The 27641-nt window shown below is 37.5% G+C and overlaps 2 protein-coding genes, 1 long non-coding RNA gene and 1 other non-coding gene across 4 annotated transcripts; 2 read left to right on the top strand and 2 right to left on the bottom strand.

The window, feature by feature from the left end:
* The first annotated feature begins 2811 nt into the window (after positions 1-2811).
* On the top strand, positions 2812-7872 carry LOC130589728 (uncharacterized). The gene is made up of 3 exons (XM_057391246.1): positions 2812-2881; positions 5112-5125; positions 6589-7872. Exons 1-3 carry the CDS (start codon positions 2812-2814, stop codon positions 7870-7872), a joined length of 1368 nt encoding a protein of 455 aa, XP_057247229.1.
* On the bottom strand, positions 5294-5400 carry LOC125494520 (small nucleolar RNA R71). Its single transcript, XR_007270767.1, has one exon. It is a non-coding gene; the product is annotated as a small nucleolar RNA R71 (small nucleolar RNA).
* A 1729-nt stretch (positions 7873-9601) lies between the features above and the next one.
* On the top strand, positions 9602-10387 carry LOC104905678 (uncharacterized). The gene has a single exon (XM_010694279.1). The coding sequence runs from the start codon at positions 9602-9604 to the stop codon at positions 10385-10387; it is 786 nt and encodes a 261-aa protein (XP_010692581.1).
* A 4969-nt stretch (positions 10388-15356) lies between these two features.
* Positions 15357-23895, bottom strand: LOC130592101 (uncharacterized). Its single transcript, XR_008970271.1, has 2 exons — positions 23736-23895; positions 15357-15495 (listed from the first exon to the last, which is right to left on the bottom strand). It is a non-coding gene; the product is annotated as an uncharacterized LOC130592101 (long non-coding RNA).
* Positions 23896-27641: the final 3746 nt, after the last annotated feature.

The following is a 27641-nucleotide window of genomic DNA, read 5'->3' as shown; positions in this document are numbered from 1 at the left end:
TTAACAAATTAGTACCCAAAGCCTTCTGCAAACTCTGCCAAATTTGGACAAGAACCGTGTATCACGATCGGAAACAATGTCCTTGTGTACATCATGATATTTCACCACCAACTTCACATATGCTTTAGCCAATTGATCCATCGACCAAGTATTCTTCATATGTATGAATGTTGCGGATTTAGTTAAAAGATCTACCACTACCTAAATTTTATCATTTCCAGCCTTACTTCTTGGTAATGCATACACCAAATCCATTGACATAGAATCCCATTTCCAACTCGAAATGTCCAGAAGTTGAACCTTCCCTTGCGGCCTCTTGTGCTCAAACTTGACCTTTTGGCATGTGAGACACTTATCCACGAACTCTGCTACCTCTTACTTCATGTTTGGCCACCAGAATGTTTGCTTCATGTCCTTACACAACTTATCACCACCTAGGTGTACTGAATAAGGTGAGCTATGAGCTTCGTCCATTAATTTTCGCTTCAACTCTTCCCTATTACTTGGTATGCACCACCTCCCCTTGAACCAGATACTTCCATCATGGGCTATCTCAAAATCCGACTCCTGACCATCCTGGATCTTCTCTCGAATATTTTCTAACTTTTCATCCTTTGATTGACCCTCCCTAATCTCATCATATATTGTGGGTTGAACTGATAAAGAACCCAACAATTTGTCAACACCTCCTTCTTCTAGTACCTCCAACGACAGTTTTTGAAACTTGACACATAACTAACTGCGCAGCACCATTGCATTATCTGAGTGACTCGATTTTCGACTCAATGCATCAGCAATAAAATTAGCTTTCCCTTCATGATACTGGATCTCCATATCATAATCCTTGATTAACTCCAACCACCTCCTATGCATCATGTTCAACTCCTTCTGAGTGAAAATATATTTTAAGCTCTTATGATTCGTGTACAACTTACACATTACCCCATACAAGTAGTGTCACCATATCTTCAAAGCAAACACTATTGCAGTTAATTCAAGTTATGGGTTGGATAGTTCACCTCATATGGTTTTAACTGCCTAGAAGCATAAGCGATGACCATTTTGTTCAGCATCGATACACACCCTAATCCAAATTTCGAAACATCACTATAAACATCATACCGCTGACTTTCATCAGGTAGAGCCAAAACAAGTGTTGTAGTTAACCTTTCCTTCAACACCGAAAAAGCTTCCTCACACTCTGGAATCCAGACAAACTTACATTATTTATTCATCAGGCTAGTCATTAGTCTCAAGATCTTCAAGAAATCCTTTACAAATCTTCGATAGTAACCAGCTAACCTAAGGAAACTTCTTATATCAAACAATGCCTTCAGTGTTGGCCACCCGCACACTGCTTGAATCTTAGCAGGATCCACCAAAAATCCTTCCTTTGAGATAACATGTCCTAAAAATGCAACCTAATCCAACCAAAACTCACACTTAGAGAGCTTGGCGTACAACTTATGCTCTCTCAAGGTGGACAAAACTTTCCTCAAATGCAACTCATGGTGCTCCTATATTTCGAATATATCAAAATATCATCTATAAACATAACCACATATTTATCCAAGTATGGCCTGATAATCCTATGTATCAAGTCCATGAACACTGCAGGTGCGCTGGTCATACCAAACGGCATAACTGTGAACTCATAGTGACCACAATGCGCCCTAAACGCGGTCTTAGGAATATCACCCTCAACAATCCTCAATTGGTGATAACCTTACCTCAAATCGATCTTTGAGCAAATCCCCGCTCCTTTCAACTGATCAAATAAATCATCTATTCTCGGAAGCGGGTACTTATTCTTGATCTCACATTGTTCAACTCTCGGTAATCAATGCACAACCTTAAATTACCATCTTTATTTTTCACAAACAATACAGGTGCACCCCAATGAGACAAACTAGGTATTATATACCCTTTTTCCAACAACTCCTCCAACTGAAATTTTAACTTTTTCATCTCAGCTGGAGCTATTCTATATGAAGCCTTTGAAATAGGTCCAGTTACTAGCATTAACTCTTTCATCTCAGCTGGAGCTATTCTGTACGAAGCCTTTGAAATAGGTCTGGTTCCTGACATTAAGTGTATGGTCAAGTCAAGATCCCTAACAGGTGGCACACCCGGTATCTCTTCAGGAAACACATCAGGAAATTCAGATATGATCGGGACCTCCCTATTCTCATCTCTTATTTCAATCGTCAGAACTCCACGTAAGAATAACGGACACCCCTTCTTCGCATAAGATTGAATTCTCATCGCATATACTATATTTACTCCATTCTCCTTCCCAAGATTCCTATAAGTCACCCTTTCTTTCTTAGGGTCGACTAAGGACACCTTCTTCGCCTCACAATCAATCTGAGCTGTGGATCTTCCCAACCAATCCATCCCCCAACATAAGTTAAACTCAACTAAGTCAGACAGAAAGTTCACCCCAACTATCACTAATGGTACTTGACTATGTAACCTAGTACAGTTAAACATCTCCCCTGATGGCAATGCAATTTCTAATGAAATAGACATTAACTACTTAACTGGAGCTTTTCTACTAAAGTGATATAAATAAATGAATGAGGTGCCCCTGAATCATATAATACTGTGACAAACAGAGAATTAATGAAAAAGGTTCCAACTACTACCTCATAAACGCTCTGAGCCTCACGGCAGTTCATGACGAAAACTCTGGCTTTAAACTGATTCCCCATCCCTAGTTTAACACCAGCATTGGAAAAAAGCTAACTTATGTTCTCAACCAGCTTTTCTAAAGCACTTATACTCCTGGTGCCCTAATTTCTGACAATAATGGCATGTCACCAAATTGCCCTGACAATCCTTTCTGGGGTGGTTCTTATAACACCTTTTGCAGAAAAAGGTTCTCTCAACTTTCTTCCCATTCCCTTGGTTCCTATTAGGCTTCCGACTAGGGTACCTATTGTCTTTCTCAGTTTGGTTAAATCGACCATTAGGCTTAGGCTTCTTATCTCTACTTTGTTGGTTTCCATTATTGTTATACTTCATCTTTTTCCTAGATGAGATCCTTTCAAGCTCTCTTCTTTTAGTCCCATATAAGTGAGCAGCTCTACCATAAATTTCATCAAGAGTCTCAAAAGTTACGCCTTCCAACTTACTTTGGAGAGTTAAGGTTCACCCTTGCTTAAAACTTTAGGCCTTCAAAATCTCAGATGATACTATCTCAGGTGTGAACCTCATTAACTCCAAAAATTTGCTATAATACTCATTAACAGACATAGTCCCCATCCTCAGATTGGTGAACTCCATAGCCTTTTAATTCCTTAAGTACGAAGGGTAAAATTTAGTCCTCAGGGTATCTTTAAACTCGTTCCACCCAAAGTCCGGGTCCTCTAAAAGATCATCTTTCCTTTGTTTCCCCCATGGGTGGTGCGAAAGGTGGTGATGGTGGAGGTCGCAGCAGCACGTGGTGGATGGTGCGCAAGGTGGTAATGGAGCACTGCTGGTGCGCAAGGTGGTGGTGGAGCACAGGTGGTGCGCAAACCCACTCGAATTAATGGTGGTGGGTGATGTGTTTATTATTCGTTGATTATTTACTCTAATCCCCTTAGTTTTGATAAAAGATTTGAGCTTTTTTAAGCTCGTTTCTTCTGGATTAATTGCGTTTGAAGTTCTTTTAGTGTGTTGCAGGTTTTGATACAGATTAGGCACTTTTTGCCTTTATCTAAGTCGCGACACGGAAGTCCAACGGTCACACAAGGTCCAAGGAGTATCCGGAAGATATCACGAGCGATTCAGTCGGATTGCACGAAGAAAAGGAAAGAAAACATATTCGCCTGGTCGAACGGGCGGTGTGGCCCGACCAGGCGAACCACGATACTTAGCCGCTGCAGCATCAGAGGAAGAAAACGCTCACGCGCCCGACCGGGCGGTCTCTCCCGGTCGACTAGGCGAATCAAGAAACTCCAATTTTTCCACCATTCACTTCGCCCGGCCAACCGGGCGACCAAACGAGGAAATTCACTTACGCGCGTGACCGGGCGGGCTCGCCAGGTAGACCGGGAGGATTTGCTTCTTTGTTGTAATTTCCTAATCATCGCCGCCCGACCGGGCGGTTTCTCGAGAGCATTTTTTCGGTTTTTTTAGCCGGTTTTGTAAAAGGTATAAATAAGTTTTTAGTATTTTTTATTAGACTATCTTATTTTCTACGTTTTTAGGGCTAAACACTTAGTTTCTCTCTCTAGTTTTGTTTGAACTTTTGCATTTGAAGATTATAGAGATCGTTGAATTCCTTTTCATTGTTCTTCAATTATTCGGTATTCTTCTTTACTTTCTATAATTTAATGAATTCTTTTACTTTGATCATGTTTATTGGGTTTATTATTATCATGACTGAGTAGTCTATATCTAGGGCTTAGAGAGGGAAGCCATGTTTATACCTTTATGATTATGGTTTGATGTTCTTTAATATTTGGATTGAATTAGAATAATTTCTATTGATTTGTTATGCTTGTTTAATTCGTGTAATTGTGCAATATCATGAGTTATGTTTAGCTAATAAGAATTAGAATCGAAAGATCATATTCATTAGAGGCTTATTACAATAGGTAGATTTGATTATGTTGAGCGACTGTACTGACATATGTTAATTTAAGAGTTGCTAATGACTAACCAAGGATTAGCGAAATACTCTAGTTATTCGAACCTTAATCCAAGTATTGTTGAACTATATTGTAGTGATTAGATTGGTATAAGCATGGTGGACCGATCAATTGCCCTAGGTTTTTAATTATTTGATAAACTTACATCATTTTGTGTTCTAGTTTATTTTAGTTTAGAAATTAATCTTTCAATCGATTTTCTCTCTCGACGTAGTTAGATAATTGAGCATAAATCTATATAACTCCTCTCCCTGTGGATCTACCCGTATTTGCCAGTTTCTGCTAACTAGACACCGTGCACTTGCAGTATAATTTAAAACACATTAAGTTTTTGGCGCCGTTGCAGGGGAGACGGCTAGTTTCTATAGCTTTCTGATTAATTATTTAACTATTTCTGCTGCCTCATTGGAACTTCAAGTTCTAATTGAGGCCATCTCACTGCACATTTTTCTTTGTTTCTTTTATGCCCAGGTCTAAAAGAACAGGTACTCCAGTTCCAACAGATCTTAATCTTGAGAAAACTATCCGGCAGCTCAAGAAGACACAAAAGAAGAAAAAGCAGTCTGCTATATCTGAATGATGGCAATGAAACTGAGTGGAGTGCTATATCTGAAGCATTCCTGAAAGAGTACTACCCTCCTACCAAGACTGCAAAAATAAGATATAAGCTTGCCACCTTCCAACAAGAACCCCATGAAACACTGAAGGAAGCATGGAATAGGTTCAAGGATCTGCAGAGAGAATGCCCACACCACAATCTGGATAAGTGGTTCATCACCCAAGCATTCTACAATGGGCTACAACCTCATATCAAGAGTACTAGGGGTGTGCAAAAATATCCGATCCGAAATATCCGATCCGAAAATCCGCCGATCCGATCCGAAATTTCGGATATTCGATCCGATTTTAAGATTTCGGATATTTCGGATCGGGTATCCGGAAAAAATTTCGGGTTTTCGGATCGGATACGGATCGGGATTTTTCAAAAATTTCAACGTACCCGATCCGAAAAACCGGCGATCCGATCTGAAAACCCGGTATCCGATCCGAAAATCCGGTGATCCGATCCGAAAAGTTCGGATATCCGAAAATTTCGGATCGGATTCGGATCGCAATTTCCCCGATCCGAAATTTTCGGATATCCGGATTTTCGGATCGGATCCGATCCGATATCCGACATTGAACACCCCTAAAGAGTACGATTGATTCATCTGCAGGGGGTGTCTTCCTAAATAAGGGGGTAGATGAAAGATACGATTTTCTAGCCAACTTAGCAGCGAATGATCATAGTTCCTCCAGGACTATTACAAAGAAAAAGTTGGATGTTGATGCATATGCCTTGTTGTCTTCACAAGTAGCACAGTTGAGCATGAAGATGGACTCACTGAAATCTTCGTAGTCTAGTACTCCTCCCATGAGTATTAATGCGATGTCTTCCATGGCTCCTATTACTTCTTCCTTTTGTGAAGTGTGTGGTGTTCAAGGCCACTTTGGTCATGATTATTGCTACAATCAACCTGATCCGAATCAGATGGAGCATGCAAATGCTTTTCAGTAGAGACCATACAACCCCTACTCTAACACTTACAACCTAGGTTGGAAAGATCATCCCAATTTTTCCTACAAGAACAATAATGTTCAGAATCCTCAACCTCCACCACAATCTTCCTACCAACCACCATATCGAAACCCACCACAACATGCTGCTAGACAACCGTATTATCGAGCGGCTCCGCAGAACCCCCCTCCTGGTTTCAATAGGCCTTCACACCAAGACTATCAGCAGTAAGCTCCTCATAATGCCAGCCCTCAAGAGCCTACTATGTCTGATCTAATGAAAATGATGGTTTCTATGCAGAAAAATCATGAGGAGAGCATCAAGGAGCTGAAGAACACCACCAAACATTTGGAGACTCAACTTGCTCAGGTGGCTGGAAATAATGCATAGAGGCAACCAGGTCATCTGTCGGGGCAACCAATTCCTAAAGGAATTGCTAATGCTTTCACTCTTCAAAGCGGTACACAATATGATGTCCTACCTATACCTACTGATGATTCCGTACCTCCAGTTCAGAATGATGCTTTGGCTGACAATGAAGGTGAGGATAGCTCCAGAACTGAAGTTGAGTGCGGGAAAGTGGATGACGCAGAGAAACGCAAGGAGAAGGTTACTGATTCTCCTACTGCACCACTACCTTTCCCCCATAGGATGCAAAAATCAAAGGTCGATCAACAACTTGGTAAATTTATGTCTATGGACAAAAATCTTGAGGTAACAATTCCTTTCACTGATTTAATTTCTCAAGTACCTGTGTATGCCAAGTTTCTGAAAGATATGATCACTAAAAAGAGAGATTTTGGTGGGATAGATAGGGTTGCTTTAACTGAAGAATGCAATGTTGTTCTGCAAAATAAAATTCCACCAAAACTAAAAGATCCTGGTAGTTTTTCCATCCCTTGTCATGTGGGTGCTTTGTTTATAGATAAGGCTTTGTGTGATCTGGGTGTTAGTGTATCTGTTATGCCTTTTTTAATCTGTAATAAACTGAACTTGGGTGCTTTAAAGTGCACACAGATTACTCTGCAAATGGCAGATCGATCTGTGAAATATCCTTTTGGTATTCTAGAGGATGTACCTGTTAGAGTTGAAAAATTCTATATTCCTGTGGATTTTGTAGTACTTGATATGGAAGAAGATAGTCAAATTCCCATTATTTTGGGTATACCTTTTCTATGTATTGTTGGTGCTGTTATTGATATAAAATATGGCTCTCTGACTTTGAGTGTTGGTGATGATACTATTACTTTTAAGTTAACCAATGATATTAAGTCTCCCATGCTTGAGCACACATGTTGTAGGATTCACATACTCGATGAGATCTATGGAGTTAGTTTTTCACAATTTCTGTCAGATGAATTATTGGAAACAAGTCTTGATCTGAATGATGACCTTGACATTGATACGGTAGCAGATTGTAAGGTAATGGAGACTATTTGCTCTACTTCCGAACCACAAGTAAAGAAGTTAGAACTTAAACCTTTACCTTCTCACCTCCAATATGCATTTCTTGATGATGCTGAGGAATGTCCTGTGATTGTATGTACTAAACTCACAGATAGCCAGCTTTCACAACTTCTTACAGTGCTTGGCATGCACAAGAAGGCTATTGGGTATAGTATTGATGATCTAAAGGGCATTAGTCCTGATTCTGCATGCATAGAATTAACTTGAGAGAAAATCCACCCTTGCATACAACCTCAAAGACGTTTGAATCCTAATATGCAAGAGGTTGTGAAAAAGGAAATTATGAAACTACTTGACGCGGGCATCATCTACCCCATCTCATATTCTAAGTGGGTGAGGGGTTCAAGTTGTTCCTGAAAAGGGGGGATTAATGTTGTTATGAATGATAAGGATGAACTAATTCCTACTCGTACTGTTACAAATTGGCGGATGTGTATTGATTATCGCATATTAAACACCGCCACTCTGAAAGATCATTTTCCTCTCCCTTTTATTGATCAGGTGTTAGAAAGATTAGCAAAACATAACTTTTTCTGTTATTTGGGCAGGTTTCTTTCAGATTCCATTCACCAGCTGATCAGGAGAAGACGACGTTCACTTGCCCCTACAGCATTTTGCATATCGCAGAATGCCATTTGGTTTGTGCAACGCCCTGCCACATTTCAGAGATGTATGATGGCCATTTTTTCTGATTTCATCGAAATATCATGGAGGTATTTATGGATGATTTTAGTGTTTATGGTTCTGACTTTGATGTGTGTTCGCATAATCTCTCTAAAATTCTGAAACGATGTTCTAAGGTTAATTTGGTTCTTAATTGGGAAAAGTGATCTTATGGTGAATGAGGAGTGACACTTGGACACCTCATCTCTGAGCGTGGCATCCAGGTGGACAGAGCAAAAATTGAGGTGATTGAGAAACTTCCTCCTCCTATGAATGTCAAGGGAGTGAGGAGTTTTTTTGGGTCATGCGGGTTTCTATCGCAGATTTAAAAAGACTTTTCAAAAATTGCGAAACCCCTTACTCAATTGTTGCTCAAGGATGCCACTTTGATTTTACTGATGCGTGTGTGGAGTCTTTTGACAGGATTAAGGAAGCATTGATCACTGCCCCTATCATACAACCTCCAGATGGAGTCTTCCTTTCGAGATCATTGTGATGCTAGATTATGCAGTTGGTGCTTGCTTGGTCAACGGAAAAAACAAAGTCCTCCATGCCATCTACTATGCAGCAAGACCTTAGATGAAGCCCAGGTCAACTATGTACTACAGAGAAAGAGTTGTTGGCCTATTGTTATGCCTTGAAAGTTTCGGACCTACCTCATAGTTCGAAAGTGATTGTCCATACTTACCATGCTGCGCTCAAGTATCTATTGGCCAAGAAGGAGGCCAAACCCCAACTTATACGATGGATACTCTTACTACAAGAGTTTGATTTGGAGATCCGTGACAAGAAGGGTGCTGAGAATGTAGTTGCAGATTATCTCTCCGGTTGAGGTTTGAGTCAAGTGCTGACGGTCCCATAGATGATGCTTTTCCAGATGACCATCTTTTTGTTGTGTCTACTCAATCTCCATGGTATGCTGACTTTGCTAACTAATGTGTTAGTAGTTCCCATCCTCCAAATTTGACTTATCAACAGCGCAAGAAGTTTTATCATGATGCCAAGCATTATTGTTGGGACGACCCACTCTTATACAAGAAGTATTCAGATGGCTTGTTTCGACGATGTATTGCTGATTGGGAGATAGTTGGCATTCTCCAACATTGTCATAGTATGCCTTGTAGTGGACAACTTGGCTCACAAGCTACAGCTTATAGATTTCGCTAGAGTGGTTTTTATTGGCCTACTATTTTCAAGGATGCTCGTGCTTTTTGTCTTTCTTGTAATGAATGCCAACGAACGGGTAATATTTCAAAGAGAGGAGATGCCACATATGGGAATTTTGGAGATTGAACCAATTGATGTATGGGGCATTGATTTCATGGGACCTTTCCCTTCTTCTTGTGGAAACAGGTATATATTGGTTGTTGTCGATTATGTGACTAAGTGGGTTGAAGTTGTGGCTTCCATTAGCAATGATTCCAAGGTAGTCATGAAGCTCTTCAAGAAGGTTATTTTTCCTCGATTCGGAGTACCGAGAGTCTTGATCAATGATGGGGGGTTGCACTTTCATCAGAGCACCTTCAAAGCTTTACTGAAGAAATATGGAGTCACTCATAAGGTTGGTTTAGCTTATCATCCTCAGACTAGTGGTCAAGTTGAAGTCTCCAATCATCAGATCAAGCGCATCTTGGAGAAGGTAGTCAACAGGTCGAAGAAGGATTGGTCACAAAAATTGGATGACACTCTGTGGGCTCTGCGAAATGCTTTTAAGACACCTCTAGGAACCACCCCATATCGATTAGTCTATGGCAAAGCTTGTCATTTACCAATTGAAATGGAGTATCTCTCAGCTTGGACAGTTAATGAAATTAACCTGAATTTGGAGGCTGCAGGGGAGGCAAGACTTCTTCAATTAAATGAGTTAGATGAGTTTCGACTAGAAGCATATGAAAACCACAAACTTTACAAGGTGCAAACAAAGAGATTTCATGACAAGATGATTGTGAAGCGGGAGTTTCATGTTGGTGACAAAGTTCTATTATACAACTCTAGACTACGACTCTTTCCTAGAAAGCTTAAGTCAAAAGGTCTGGACCTTTTGTTGTCACTGACGTGAAAGCACATGGAGCTATTGAAGTGGCCAATGTAGCTGGGACGAAGTTTAAAGTGAATGGGCAGCGTCTGAAACTGTACCATTGTGAAGCTTTCATCAGCCAAGTAGAGGTTATGTACCTAGACACTCCCTGATTTTAAGAAAAGGTACTACGGTCGTGCGGCACCATCTAATCAGTGCTTTGCGGGAGGCAACCCGTCTTTTCTTTTCTTCTTTGTTAGTTTAGATTATTTCTTTTTTAATTTTCTTTTTTAGAGTGGTGAGGGAGAGTGTACTGATATTTGGACGAGTCTCGTGTGTGTAGAAGGCAAATCTTATGACTTGGGGAAATTTTGACGGAAAAATAGCGCAAAATAAACCGCCCGGTTGATCGGGCACGTTCTCCCAACCGGGAGTGTAACCATTTCATAACAGAGCGAAAAAATTCGATGGAAAAAAAGTAACGTCATTTTTGCCCGGTGAACCGGGCGCGCAAGCGTTTTTTTTAGATTTTGGTGCCCGGTCAACCGGGCGAACAAATTTGAGGGAAATCTGGAAATCGCCCGACCAGGCGGATTTCCTTTTTGTGCTAGAACCCAGCATTGAAAAAAGACGAAAAAAATAAAAAATAAAAATTTCGCCAGGTCGACCGGGCGGGCGAGTCCGACCGGGCGGGCCAGTCTGACTGGGCGGAATCACCGATAGCCTTATTGTGCGTCTCTTTTCACCCCTTCTTCATTCTTTCTTGTTTCCTTCTCTCAAAACTTCATCCTCTCCAAACCCTTGTTTTCTCTCTCCTCCCTACCTCCATATCCACTCTTTCTCCTACCTCGCTTCCCTCACCAATCTCATCTCCTCCTTCAAATTTTCTCCACTCTTCTTCCTTTTCTTCATCTTTCTCACAAAAAAATCAGAAAATTCTGATATTTTCTTCCACTCACTTCAATTCACCTTCTCACCCAAGTTCACCATGTCAAGGCCAAGCAAAAGGAGGCAAAGCTCAAGAGGAGAATCAAGCAATCAAATTTCACCGGATTCAACATTTCTTGATGTAATTTTTAAATCTTTGGAGCAAAAAGAAAAGTTTCAAAAGTTAAAATTCTGCAATATATTTCCCACTCGTTTTGTTGATTCACAATCTTTGCATACTCTGGGTATATTTGCTAATTCCAAGCCTTTATTTGAGAAACTGGGCTTAGGAACTATGTTTGGCATGTTCTTTTGGACTTTTAGGCACCTCACCCTTGAATTTTTGAGTTCCCTAGAAGTAGGAAACAAAAATCAGGTTCTTAGTTTTCGCCTCATGAATGAGGATCGAGAACTCACACTAGGCCAATTAGCTGCTATTTTTGGCCTATCCCTCACTGGGGAACATCTCCACCCTCCCGACCTTCGCATGAACACATTGTGGGCAGCTTTCATGGGCGAAGATGAAGTGAACACCCAACACATGTCTGCTGACCATTTGCACTTTCCCAAACTTCGCTACTTGCAGCGATTCCTGTGATGCACACTTTTTGGGCGTGCTGAGCCCCACTCCTGTCAAAAATAGGAGATTTTTCTGATGGGGAGTTATTTTTTTCACGAGTTCGACTATGCTTTGTGCCTGCCTTATTTATTTGTCTCTCAGCTAAAACAGACTGCAACTAGTTTGCCTGCCACATTTGAGGATGGTAGTGTTAGGGGACAACCTATTGTTTTAGGTGGCCTTATTACTGCTATAGTTGTTCATTTTGGTTATGTGCCTGACATTAACAATGCAGTAGCTGGCCCTGCAGAGATTGGCATCGATTATATGATCAATGCCAAGTGGATAACTGTCCAGTCGGCCAATAAGTTTAGGTGGTACATTGCCAAGAAGGAGTCCATCCTTCTTCCTGACCGTGCCTAGACCTGCCTTGAGCCTGGTGTAGGTTCATACCTACTTCCTTTGCGGGGTCAGGAGCCCATTGCCAAACGACCTTTGAGGACCTACCATAGGCAGTCCGCTGGGGAAGCCTCTTCCTCCGCTCCTGTAGACCCTATGATGGCCGCCCTTACCCACATTGAGCAAGGACAACAGATCCTTACCTCACAGATGGGCTGTTTTGAGCTCGGTCAAGCCACCATTCAGACCCACCTGACCACCTTGGACACACAGTTGACCACCTTGGACACACGGTTGACCACCGTGGAGTCCGACATGCGCCATGCACTCTACCCCATCTACCATAACTATTACCACTAGGGGCTTATTGTCCATGATGTTACCCATCTGTCTTGGTATACGCCACACGTACCTGACCCCACTGACCATGTGGGGGAGGGTACTTTTGGCAATACTATTTTTGGTCCTGCAGGTACTTTGGTGGCGGTTTTACTGCTGAGATGTCTGATGACATAACGTGAGTCCTCTCTTTTTCCCTCTTGCTGCAATGAGGTCATTGCCGAGTTTAGCTTGGGGGAGATTTGCTGTAAGTACACCCCCTCCCTTTATTGCTTTTTAGTGTAGTTAGTTTAGTTAATCTGTTTTTCATAGTTTAGTTTCATTGCTTTCCTAAAAAACAAAAAAAAATCATATATTGCTGAAAAAACACCAAAAATACGATTTGACTGGATTGGTGTAATTGCTTCCCTGTGCCCCATGATATTCTTTGAAAGTGTATTTGGGCTTTTTATCTAGATAGCTGGGGACTTGATATTGTGATGCTGGAATGTGAGCTCTAAATGCCTTAACCTTCAATGAGTTTTGATGATAAAGCGCTTATCTTGACTGCAGACTTGAATTGGTTAGACTGTGAGGATTTATTCTTGCCAATGGATATTTTCTATATCCATTCTGTTTCTTGTGTGTTAGTTCCTCATTAGCTGATTGATCTTGACTTTGACACGTATCATTGATATTTATGACTTGTGGCAATTGCTGTGATAGAGGCGTTCTTTTGTCTGATTCTTGAGCTCAAAGTGATTTTTGTGATATATATTATCCTCCTTAGCCCCGCTGAGCTAATGACTATTTCATGTTACTAAACCTCATTACATGCCCATGACCCTTATTTTGATATTAATCCCAGGCCTAGCTTGGGGGAGCATATGTCTAAGTTAGTAACTGAGATGGTTTTTATGAGTTACTTTGGATGGAGATGATTGTATTAAGTTCCAAAGTTCGAGAAATATAAAATAATAAGCAAAGTGAAATACATGTGATTGTTGGATTGGAAAGATGCAAAGAGAAAGAAAAAGAAAGATTGAAAAAAGTGAACAAAAAGTTAAAAAATTCTTTCTTTCGCAAGTGCTTGCAAAGAAAAAAAATTCATCACACTGCTTCAAGGATGAGTTTATTGAAAATTTTGTGATTTATAGAATTGGGACATTGCTATTAGCTATATTCAGGTTGATACTTCTACTGACTTGTGCTCCCCTATTCTTGGTTTTTCCATCACATTTCCCATACATATTCCCTACCCTTACCTAAGCCCCATTACAACCCTGAAAAAGTCCTCTTGAGCTTGTGCTTACATGGTTTATTGGATTGATGTGGAGTCAGTTTGTCAAGGTTAAAGAGTATGTTCTACTTGAGTCGCATGATTAGGTTGAGTGGCATTAGTACCTTTCTAAACACATGAGAGTGTGAGTGGGAAGGGTTATTATGGTTAGGATGGTGAGTGATCGGGCACATCTTTTTCCTGCCACAAAAATGTCGAGAGGAGTGACATCCTAGTCAGAGCCTTTTCGAGATTTGTGTGTCATATAAGGTAGCTGCATTTGATTGCTTATTTTGGCGATGGTAAATAGATTAATCTGAACAGTTGAACTTGAATTGTGCTTGCTTGAATTATTTATGAGCCTTAAAAAAGATTTTGATCTCTGTTTTCATATATAAGGGGTGAGGCAATCATATTCTTGTTCATGTCATGATTTTCTTAGGGACAAGCAAAAGGTTAGCTTGGGGGATTTTGATGTGTTTATTATTCATGGATTATTTACTCTAATACCCTTAGTTTTTATAGTCGATTTGAGCTCTTTTGAGCTCGTTTCTTGTGGATTAATTGCTTTGGAGTTCTTCTAGTGTGTTGCAGGTTTTGATGCAAATTAGGCACTTTTTGCCTTTATCTAAGTCGCGACACAAAAGTCCAACAATCACACAACGTCCAAGGAGTATCCGGAAGATTGCACGAGCGATTAGGTCGGATTGCACGAAGAAAGGGCAAGAAAACATATTCGCCCGGTCGACCGGGCGGTGTGGCCCGACCGGGCGAACCACCATACTTAGCCGCTGCAGCATCAGAGGAAGGAAACGCTCACGCGCCCGACCGGGCGAATCAAGAAACTCAAATTTTTCCACCAATCACTTCGCCCGGCCAACCGGGAGACCAAACGAGGACATTCACTTAAGCGCCCGACCGGGCGGACTCGCCCGGTGGACCAAGCGAATTTGCTTCTTTGTCGTAATTTCCTAATCACCGTCGCCCGACCGGGCGGTTTCTCGGGACGCGTTTTTTCGATTTTTTTAGCCGGTTTTGTAAAAAGTATAAATAAGTTTTTAGTATTTTCGATTAGAATCTCTTATTTTCTACGTTTTTAGGGCTAAACACTTAGTTTCTCTCTCGAGTTTTGTTTGAACTTTTACATTTGAAGATTATAGAGATCGTTGAATTCCTTTTCATTGTTCTTCAATTATTCGGTATTCTTCTTTACTTTCTTTAATTTAATGAATTCTTTTACTTTGATCATGTTTATTGAGTTTATTATTATCATGAGTGAGTAGTCTATTTCTAGGGTTTAGAGAGGGAAGCCATGTTTATACCTTTATGGTTATTGTTTGATGTTCTTTGATATTTGGATTGAATTAAAATAATTCCTATTGATTTCTTGTAACACCCCCAAATTACTCACTTTTAAATAAATAATTTAATAAATAATATTTGAGTAATTTAGGAGTATTACCGCCACGTGACTAACACGCTTTCGGCAACCAACTACTAACTAACCAAAATAACTTGCAGCGGAAGACTTTAACCAAAAATAATAATACTTCTTTATTAATAAAAGTAAATATTGTCTCAATACTCAAAATAAATGAAACACTCTAATCTAGGTGAAGATCCCCTTCCTAGTATGCTCCCATGCACATCCAAAATTCACCTGCAAATCTGCTTACCAAAAAGGTAAACAGGGCAAAGCCAAATAGGAAAAAGAAAATACGCGACAGTATAAAACTGGGTACGAAATGTACTAGATAAGTAACACATTTGTTAGTTCGTAACAATTTTTCATTTCGAAAACTCCATCACCAATAATTCAAAAATAACTCTTTAAGAATAAACTGTTTTCAAATACTTAATAATAATTCAAGAATAACATTTTAAGAACAAACTCTTGCCAAACACTTGAATAATAATTCAAGAACAACCTTTTAAGAACAAACTCTTTCCAAACACTTGAATAGTAATTCAAGAATAACCTTTTTAAGAATAAACTCTTTCCAAACAACTTGGATTAAAAATAATCCTGAAAACAATTCCTCTTCTTATCTCCCCTTCTATTTTGCTAAGTGTGCACACCCCCCAAGCTAGTCATCCCATCACGGAGCTATATCAAGGGGTAACTATAATTGCCAACAAATGGACTTTGAACCTCTCGATATTAATCAAGCGGAAATAATAATAATAATATGACTTGTAAATCATGAGTAAACCTCCTTCCTCATAAACTACTTTTTGAACATTCAAAGTTCATAAAAACCAATCAACCTTTCCTTGTAAAAATAATTTAATTTTCCAAAAAGGATAACAAAACTTCTATATAAAAATGATTGATAAAATCATTCATTCTTTTCACTTTCAAGAGTGAATAATAAAACATTGTAACCATTTTAAATCAAATTTCTAAACCAATCCAACCAATAAAATCAATAAACAACTTTATCATGTAAACCACATTTTAAAAGATCTAGCTACATAACGTATCTTGATCTTGCACAAACTAATACTAGTATCTTCACTTATTCTTATACTTGAGCTTTCTCATAGCCAACCAACAAGCAATCTACCACATGAACTTAATCATGAATTTAAACGTGAATGATCTATCATGAGCATAATATTTTTGAGTAAGAAATATGAAAATATTTTTCTTAAACAAAAGAAAATTGAAACTTGAATAAGAAATATAAAACTATAATACATAGGAAGAGAAAGAAGAACTTTGAAGTAAGAAATTATAGATTCTTCAAAGTTTTTGTGTTGAAAAGATGGCTAAAGGTAACATTCACTTAATTTTCAAAATTAAAGAGTTTGTAACATTCACCATAAATTAGGAGATTAAACCAAGATTTGTAACCTTCATCATAAATTTGGAAAACAAAACTCCCCCATTTACTTCACAATCCCGTCAAAAATAATGGCCTAAAAAAAATTTTTTTTTTTTTTTTGTGTTTTTTGAATAATGTTGACTAGGATTTTAAACCAAAAGTTTAACAAATCCAATTTTGGCGCCATATTCCCGCCAAAATAATTTAAAACCAATAAATATACTAAAATATCCTTTGCTTAAAATATTTATTTTAGAAAATAAATATAAAATACGTATTTATTTATTTAAATAAATACTAAAAATACGGGGTATTACAGTCTACCCCCCTTAAAAGAAGTTTCGACCTCGAAACTTAAGGCAAAAAGTCATAATCACTTTCCAAAAACGGGTTAAAATTCAAAATCGTAGTTTCTGACTCAAATGCTCAGACAAAAAGTCATAATCACTTTCCAAAAACGAATCAAAATTCAAAATCGAAGTTTTGACTCAAATGTCATGTGTAAAATGCATATAATGACTCAAAACTATGCTAAAATGCATAACTATAGTAAAAGCGCGAAACTCTATCGCATTCTACCCTCCTTAAAAGGAGTTACGACCCCGTAACTCGACAACTAACCTCGAAAAACAACGTCGGATATTTCTTGCGTATATCCGCTTTAACTTCCCATGTTGCTTCCTCAATCTGATGGTTTGACCATAATACTTTGACTAATCTTACATCCTTAGTCTGAGTACTTCTAACTTTACTATCAAGGATTCTTACATGTCTTTAATTTCCTCGTAAGTCAAACTATCATTTAATTCAATGGCCTCAGGTTGCAGCACATGAGACACATCCGAAATATACTTCCTTAACTAAGATATATGAAAAACATCATCGACTCGACTTAAAACATTTGGCAAATGCAACTTATATGCCACTTTTTTCGAACTTCTTTAACACCTCATATGGCCCGATATACTTTGGACTTAACTTTCGCTTCTTCCCAAATCGCATCACCCCTTTCATTGGAGATATTTTAACAATACCTTCTCCCCAACCTGAAACTCTTCATCCCTTCGCTTCAAATCAGCATAACTCTTAAAACCTTGATCTTTTCTTGAATCACTTTCACCTCTTTCGCCGTCTCTTTGAGGAATTCGGCTCCAAGCACCACATTTCACTAATATCATTCCAGCAGACTGGACGTCTACACTTCCGACCATATAAAGCCTCAAACAGAGCCATACCAATATACTTGCATGATGACTGTTTGTTATAGGAAAATTCTATCAAATCCAAGAAATCCTCCCACGAACCCTGATACTCCATAACACAAGATCGCAACATATTTTTTAAGTCTGGATTGTTCGTTCCGTTTGTCCATCTGTAGCCAGATGAAAAGCTTTACTCAATAATAAATTAGTTCCCAAAGCCTTCTACAAACTCTACCAAAATTTGATAAGAACCGTGAATCACGATAAAAACAATGTCCTTAGGCACACCATGATACTTCACCACCCATTTCACATATGCTTTAGCCAATTGATCCATTGACCAAGTATTCTTCATAGGAATGAAAGTTGCTAATTAGCTAAACGATCTACCACTACCAAAATTGTATCATTTTCAGCCTTAATTCTTGGTAATGCAGACACAAAATCCATTGATATAGAATTCCCCATTTCCATCTCGGAATATCCAGGGGCTGAACCTTCCTTTGCGATCTCTTGTGCTCAAACTTGACCTTTTAGCATGTGAGACACTTAGCCACGAACTCTGCTACCTCTCGCTTCATGTTTGGCCACCAAACTATTTGCTTCATGTCCTTATACAACTTATCACCACTGGGTGTACTGAATAAGGTGAGCTATGAGCTTCTTCCATTAATTTCCGCTTCAACTCATCTCTATTATTTGGTATACACCACCTTCCTTTGAACCGAATACTTCCATCATCGGCTATTTGGAAATTCGATACCTGACTATCCTGGATCTTCTCTCGAATCTTTTCTAACTTTTCATCCTTTGATTGACCTTCCCTAATCTATCATAGATTGAGGGTTGAATCGACAAAGAACCCAATAATTCTTCAACACCTCCTTCTTCTATTACTTCCAATGACATTTTCTAGAAACTCGACACATAACTGACTTGGCAACACTATTGCATTAACTGAATGACTCGACTTTCGACTTAATGCGTCAGCAACAACATTAGCTTTCCCTTCATGATACTGGATCTCTAGATCATTATACTTGATCAACTCCAACCACCTCCTCTGCCTCATGTTCAACTCCTTCTAAGTGAGAATATACTTTAAGCTCTTATGATCCGTATACAACTTACACGTTGCCCCATACAAGTAGTTCGCTATAACTTCAAAGCAAACACTATTACAATAATTCAAGATCATAGGTTGGATAATTCACCTAATATGGTTTTAACTGCCTAAAAGCATAAGCAATGACCTTCCGGTTCTGCATCAATACACACCCTAACCAAATTTCGAAGCATCACTATAAACATCATACTGCTGACTTTCATCAGGTAGAGCCAAAACAGGTGTTGTAGTCAACCTTTCCTTCAACACCAAAAAAAAAACTTCCTCACACTCTGGATTCCTAACAAACTTACATTCTTCCTTCATCAGGCTAGTCATTGGTCTCAGATATTCGAGAAATCCTTTACAAATCTTCGATAGTAACCAGCTAACCCAAGGAAACTCTTATATCACACACTATCTTTGGTATTGGCCACTCGCGCACCGCTTGAATCTTAGCAGGATCCACTGAAACTCCATCCTTTAAGATAACATGTCCTAAAAATGCAACCTTATCCAACCAAAAACTCACACTTAGAGAACTTGGCGTACAACTTCTGCTCTCTTAGGGTGGACAAAAACCTTCCTCAAATGCAGTTCATGACTGCTCCTAACCTTCGAATATATCAAAATATCATCTATAAACACAACCACATATTTATTCAAGCATGGCCTGAAAATCCTATGCATCAAATCCATGACACTTGCAGGTGCGTTATTCAGACCAAATGGCATCACTGTGAACTCATAGTGACCATGACGCGTCCTAAATGCAGTCTTAGAAATATCACCCTCAGCAATCCTCAATTGGTGATAACCTAACCTCAAATCTATCTTCGAGAAAATCCCCATCCTTTCAACTGATCAAATAAATCATCTATTCTCGGAAGTGGATACTTATTCTTGATCGTCACATTGTTCAACTCCCGATAATCAATGCACAACCTCAAACTACCATCCTTCTTTTTCACAAACAATACAGGTGCATCCCAAGGAGACGAACTAGGTCTTATATACCCTTTTTCCAATAACTCCTCCAACTGAACTTTTAACTCTTTCATCATAGCTGGAGCCATTCTATAGGAGCCTTTGAAATAGGTCCGGTTCCTGCATCAAGTCTACGATGAACTCAAGATCCCTAACCGGTGGCACACTCGGTATCTCTTCAGGAAACACATCAGGAAACTCAGATACGACCGGGATCTCCCTATTCTCATCTTCCTTTTCAATCCTCTGAATCCACATAAGAATAACGGACACCCCTTCTTCACTAAGATTGAATTCTCATCGCAGACATACTATCTTCACTCCTTCTCCTTCCCAAGCTTCCTATAAGTCACCCTTTTTTCTTAGGGCCGACTAAGGACACCTTCTGGGCCTCACAATCAATTGAGCCTTGAATCTTCCCAACCAATCCATCCCCAAAACACATCGAGGTCTGACAAGCAAACTCAACTAAGTCGGATGGAAAGTTCACCCCAACTATCACTAAAGGTACTTGACTATGCAATCTAGTAAAATTAAACATTTTCCTTGATGGCAATGCAATTTCTAATGAAATAAACACTAGACTGCTTAACTGAAGCTTTTCCACTAAAGTGCTAGAAATAATGAATGAGGTGCTCAGAATCAAATAACACTTTGACAGACAGAGAATTAATGAAAAAGGTTCCAACTACTACCTCAGAAACATTCTGAGCCTCACGGCGGTTCATGACGAAAACTCTGCCTTTAGACTGATTCCCCATCCCTGGTTTAACACCAGCATTGGAAGAAGCTAACTTCTGTTGATCATTCTGAGGGGCCTTACTACTCGGGTCAGGTTTGACTGCAGGTTCTCCACCAGCTTTCTAAAGCACTCATACTCTCGGTGCCCCAATTTCTGACAATAATGGCATGTCACCAAGTTGCCTTGACAATCTTTCCAGGGTATTCTTATCACACCTTTTGCAGAAAAAAAAAATTCTCGCAACTTTCTTCCCATTACCTTGGTTCTCATTAGGCTTTCGACTAGGGTACCTATTGTCTTTCTCAGTTTGGTTAAATCCACCATTAGATTGAGGCTTTTTATCTCCACTTTGTAGGTTCCCATAGTTGTTATACTTCCTCTTTTCCCCAGAGAAGGTCCCTTCAAGCTCTCTTCCTTTAATCCCATATATAAGTGAGCAGCTCTACCATAAATTTCATCAAGAGTCTCAAAAGTTACTCCTCCACACTTAAGGTTAGCCCTTGCTCAAACCTTTGGGCCTTCAAAGTCTCAGATGGTACTATCTCAGGTGCAACCTCATTAACTCCAAAAATTTGCTATAATCAGACATAGTCCCATCCTCAATTGGTGAACTCCATAGCCTTTTGCTTCCTTAAGTACGAGGATAAAATTAGTCCTCAAGGCTCTTTAAACTCGTTCCACCTAAAGTCGGATCCTCTAAAAGATCATCTTTCCTTTGTTTCCACATAGGTCTGCCTCATCTCTCAAATAATAAACAACATTATTAACTCTAAGGTTTTCAGGGCACACTATGCATCAAAAAGCTTATCAAATTCTGATCTAGTTTTCTAAGCTAGTGGGTCCTCTTTCCCATGGTAAGTCGAGGTTTGACAGTGTACCCTCTTAAAGACCTCACAAAACTTTTCACTCTACTTGTTTCTTGATTATCTATCACTGAATGATTTTCAGTACTTTGCTAGCTTACTAACCATAGAACTTATACTTCTTCTCCTTCTTTCTGCCATTCTACTAGATATAAGGGTGTTTGAGGATAAATCTCAACTAACATTCATAGAATAGTTGTGTAACTACCAAAAAAATTAATAAATAACCATGCGGTATAACTAGTTCAAAACATAGCAATCACATATTTCATATATCACGGCCAAATATGAAGCCTTATTTATAACAACTACTAGAATATTTGAGCATATCAAAATATTCTTAAGACAACTAGAACGTTTCATGACCAAAACAAAACTATATATGTCTACGATTTGAAAACTTTAAACTCTGGTATGTAAAATGTCTAAATAACATTCTCCAACTCATAAATGGCCATATAATCAGACTGGCCTGAGTATTTTCGAAAGGTAAAAAAAATACACATAGTACTACTATTTGCTCGCCAATGCAGCATGACTTCTTGCTTATCCCATACATAGGGAATAACATAAACTTTTTCCTTAACTTCCAACAACGATCATATAAAAGCAAAAAGAATTGAAATATTACAAGTACATCATCATAAAAGTAATACTAATATATGATAACAAATATATATAGTTTAAGATTTGTACTAGATGCACCACTATGGCTTAAAATATTTATTTCAAAAATTTTAAAGTGTACTTGATTTCAAGATATAGAATAGCCAAGGTGATTATAGCTCCCAGGTAAGGAAGTTACCCACAGCGTCGGGAGAGCCTTCCTAATCCTAGACAGAGCTTGTCACCCCAACATATCTACACCCTTCATCTTTCAAATAAAAATAAATATAATATATATATATATATATATATATATCTTTTTGTCGTACTAGCAAGATGCATCTATGCAAATCGTCAAAAAGAAAACAATTAAGATTAACAAAAACAATTTAGAATGCAAATGCGAAACTCTTATCTGCCCATCTATGTCTACCCATCAATTTTAATATTCAACTTTTATCTTTTCAAACCTGAAAAACTGATACCACTTTGTAACACCCCCAAATTACTCACTTTTAAATAAATAATTTAATAAATAATATTTGAGTAATTTAGGAGTATTACCGCCACGTGACTAACACGCTTTCGGCAACCAACTACTAACTAACCAAAATAACTTGCAGCGGAAGACTTTAACCAAAAATAATAATACTTCTTTATTAATAAAAGTAAATATTGTCTCAATACTCAAAATAAATGAAACACTCTAATCTAGGTGAAGATCCCTTCCTATTATGCTTCCATGCACATCCAAAATTCACCTACAAATCTACTTACCAAAAAGATCAACAGGGCAAAGCCAAATAGGTAAAAAGAAATACGCGTCAGTATAAAACTGAGTACGAAATGTACTAGATAAGTAACACATTTGTTAGTTCGTAACAATTTTTCATTTCGAAAACTCCATCACCAATAATTCAAGAATAACTCTTTAAGAATAAACTATTTTCAAAACTTAATAATAATTCAAGAATAACATTTTAAGAACAAACTCTTTCCAAACACTTGAATAATAATTCAAGAACAACCTTTTAAGAACAAACTCTTTCCAAACACTTGAATAGTAATTCAAGAATAACCTTTTAAGAAATAAACTCTTTCCAAACAACTTGGATTAAAAATAATCCTGAAAACAATTCCTCTTCTTATCTCCCCTTCTATTTTGCTAAGTGTGCACACCCCAAGCTAGTCATCCCATCACGGAGCTATATCAAGGGGTAACTATAATTGCCAACAAGTGGACTTTGAATCTCTTGATATTAATCAAGCGGAAATAATAATAATATGACTTGTAAGTCATGATAAACCTCCTTCCTCATAAACAACTTTTTGAACATTCAAAGTTCATAAAAACCAATCAACCTTTCCTTGTAAAATAATTTAATTTTCCAAAAAGGATAACAAAACTTCTATATAAAAATGATTGATAAAATCATTCATTCTTTTCACTTTCAAGAGTGAATAATAAACATTGTAACCATTTTAAATAAATTTCTAAACCAATCCAACCAATAAAATCAATAAACAACTTTATCATATAAACCACATTTTAAAAGATCTAGCTACATAACGTACCTTGATCTTGCACAAACTAATACTAGTATCTTCACTTATTCTTATACTTAGCTTTCTCATAGCCAACCAACAAGCAATCTACCACATGAACTTAATCATGAATTTAAACATGAATGATCTATCATGAGCATAATATTTTTGAGTAAGAAATATGAAAATATTTTTCTTAAACAAAAAAAATTGAAACTTGAATAAGAAATATAAAACTAGAATACATAGGAAGAGAAAGAAGAACTTTGAAGTAAGAAATTATAGATTCTTCAAAGTTTTTGTGTGGAAAAGATGGCTAAAGGTGTGGGTATTTATGGAGTAGAATAGATGTACTTAATTTTCAAAATTAGAGTTTGTAACCTTCACCATAAATTAGGAGATTAAACCAAGATTTGTAACCTTCATCATAAATTTGGAAAAACAAAACTCCTCCATTTACTACAATCCCGTCAAAATAATGGCCTAAAAACAAAATTTATTTTTTTTTTTTTTTTGTGTTTTTTGAATAATTTTGACTAGGATTATAAACCAAAAGTTTAACCAATCCAATTTTGGCGCCATATTCCCGCCAAAATAATTTAAAACCAATAAATATACTAAATACCTTTGCTTAAAATATTTATTTTAGAAAATAAATATAAAATACGTATTTATTTATTTAAATAAATACTAAAAATACGGGGTATTACATTTCTTATGTTTGTTTAATTCGTGTAATTGTGCAATATCATGAGTTATATTTAGCTAATAGGAATTAGAATCGAAAGATCGCATTCATTAGAGGCTTGTTACAATAGGTAGATTTGATTATGTTGAGCGACCGTACTGACATATGTTAATTTAAGAGTTGTTAATGCCTGAGCAAGGATTAGCGAAATACACTAGTTATTCGAACCTCAATCGAAGTATTGTTGAACTATATTGTAGTGATTAGATTGGTATAAGCATGGTGGACCGATCACTTGCCCTAGGTTTTTAATTATTTGATAAACTTACATCATTTTGTGTTCTAGTTTATTTTAGTTTAGAAATTAATCTTTCAATCGATTTTCTCTCTAGAAGTAGTTAGATAATTGAGCATAAATCTATAGAACTCCTCTCTCTGTGGATCGACCCGTATTTGCCAGTTTCTGCTAACCAGACAACGTGCACTTGCGGTATATTTTAAAACACATCAGTGGGCAGCAGTGGTGAGCAGTAGTGGTGGTGGAGCAATGTGGTGTGTGGTCGGTGGTGGAGCAATGTGGTGGGCAGCAGTGGTGGTGGTGGTGGTGGTGCACTCGAATTAGGGTTCACGCACTGTGGTGGTGGAGGAGCAATGTGGTGGTTTTTCGCTCGTGAAATTTCTTTAAGGGAGGGAAATAGAATTGCTAGCTTGGGATACTGGTCATGCGCGCATTATTCAGTCAAATAAAAAAGATAACGAAGGGTTGCGCTTGCCAAAAGAAGCGCAACCCTTCATAACAGAAGGGATGCGTTTTTTTGACAAGCGCAGCCCTTCGTGAAAAATGGATGTTCTTGCAAAAAAACGCTGCCCTTCTAACTGCAAGAAGGGCTACGTTTTTTTTACAAGCGCAACCCTTTTTCACGAAGGGTTGCGCTTGTCAAAAAAATGCAGCCCTTCTAACTGTAAGAAGGGCTGTGATTTTTTTTACAAGCGCAACCCTTTCTTAAAAGGGCTGCGATTTTCTTCAAAAACGCAGCCCTACATGTAAGAAGGGTTGCGCTTTATTTAAAACCGCAGCCCTACAATAAAGAAGGGCTGCGTTTTGAAGAAAACGCAGCCTTTCCAGCGCATCCCTTCCTTTTCTTTCCCCTAGAGAGTTCAAAACATAGCAGTCACATACTTCATATATTATGGCCAAATATTAGTCCTTAGCATAACAATTACTATAACATTATAGTGTATCAAAATATTCTTAATACAACTATATATGTCTATGATTATGGAGACTTTCAAACTCTTAGTAGTCTGCCTCAATAATATTCTCCAACTCGAATGGTCATGTAATCATTTTGGCCTGGGTATTCTCGAGAAGTAAAAAAAATTATACACATCATATTATTACTGTCTAGCCACTAAAGCAGACCTCCTTACTTATCCCATATATGGGGAATAACATAAACTTTTTCCTTTACTTGTAACAACAATCATATAAAAGTAAGAAGAATTGAAAAATTACAAGAACATCATAAGAGTAATACTAATATATGATAACTAAATATAGGTCAAGATTTGTACTGGATGCACCACTATGGCTTAAGATATTTATTTCAAAAATTTTAAACTATACTTGATTTCAAGATATAGAATAGACAAGGTAATTATAGCTTCCAGATAAGAAAGTCACCCACAGCGTCAGGCAGAGCCTTCCTAATCCTAGACAAAGCTTATTACCCTAACATATCTATACCCCTTATCTTTTTAAATAAAAAAAATATATAAATATATACCTTTTGTAAAAGAAAACAATTAAACTTAACAAAAATAATTTAGAATGCAAATGTGAAACTCTATATGCCCATCTTATGTCAACCCATCAATTTTAATGTTCAACTTTGATCTTTTTAAGACCTGTAAAGCTGATATCACTTTGTAACACCCTCAAATTACTTGCTTTTAAATAAGTAATTTAGTAAATAATATTTGAGTAATTTAGGAGTATTACCGCCATGTGACTAACATGCTTTCGGTAACCAACTACTAACTAACAAAATAACTTGCAGCGGCAGACTTTAACCAAAAATATTAATAAAAGTAAATATTACCTCAATACTCGATATAAATAAAACACCCTAATCTAGGTGAAGATTCCCTTCTTAGTATCCTCTCATGCACATCCAAAATTCACCTGCAAAACTGCTTACCAAAAAGGTAAACATGGTAAAGTCAAATAGGAAAAAGGAAGTACGCGTCAGTATAAAATTAATACGAAATGTACTAGATAAGTAACACATTTGTTAGTTCACAACATTTTTTTCATTTCGAAAACTCCATCACTAATAATTCAAGAATAAATCTTTAATATAATTCAAGAATAACGTTTTAAGAACAAACTCTTTCCAAACACTTGAATAATAATACAAGAATAACTTTTCAAGAGTAAACTCGTTCCAAACACTTGAATAATAATTCAAGAATAACCTTTTAAGAACAAACTCTTTCCAAACAACTTGCATTACAAATATATTGAAAACAATTTCTCTTCTTATTCTCCCCTTCTATTGTGCAAAGTGTACACACCCCTCAAGCTAGTCACCCCATCACGGAGCTATATCAAGGGGTAACTATAATTACCAACAAGTGGACTTTGAAGCTCTTGAGGTAATCAAGCGGAATTAACAATATGACTTGTAAGTCATGAACAAACCTCATTTCCTCATAAACAACTTTTTGAACATTCAAGTTCATAAAAATCAATCAACCTTTCCATGTAAAAATAATTTAATTTTCCAAAAAGGATAACAAAAATTTTCTAAAAATGATTAATAAATCATTCCTTCTTTTCACTTCCAAGAGTGAATAATAAAATATTGTAACCATTATAAAATCATTCTTTCTTGTCACTTCCAAGAGTGAATAATAAAATATTATAACCATTTAAAACCAACTTTCTATACAAATTCAACCATTAAATCAATAAATAACTTTAACACATAAAACCACATTTCAAAAGATCTAGCCACATAAAGTACCTTGGTCTTGCACAAAGAGAATACCAATACCTTCACTTAGTCTTAATCTTGAACGATCTCCTAACAAACCAATAATATAAAAATCTAATAAGTAACTTATCACATAAACTTAATCATGAATTTAAACATGAATAACCTATTATGAGCATAACATTTTTGAGTAAGAAACATGAAAAATCTTTTTTTTTCTAACCCAAAGAAAATTGGAACTTGAATAAG

The sequence above is a fragment of the Beta vulgaris genome, chromosome 1, assembly GCF_026745355.1.
Source record: "Beta vulgaris subsp. vulgaris cultivar EL10 chromosome 1, EL10.2, whole genome shotgun sequence".
Lineage (NCBI taxonomy): Eukaryota > Viridiplantae > Streptophyta > Magnoliopsida > Caryophyllales > Amaranthaceae > Beta > Beta vulgaris.
Note: the sequence above shows the minus strand (reverse complement) of the source record. Positions and strands in the feature narration are given on the sequence as shown.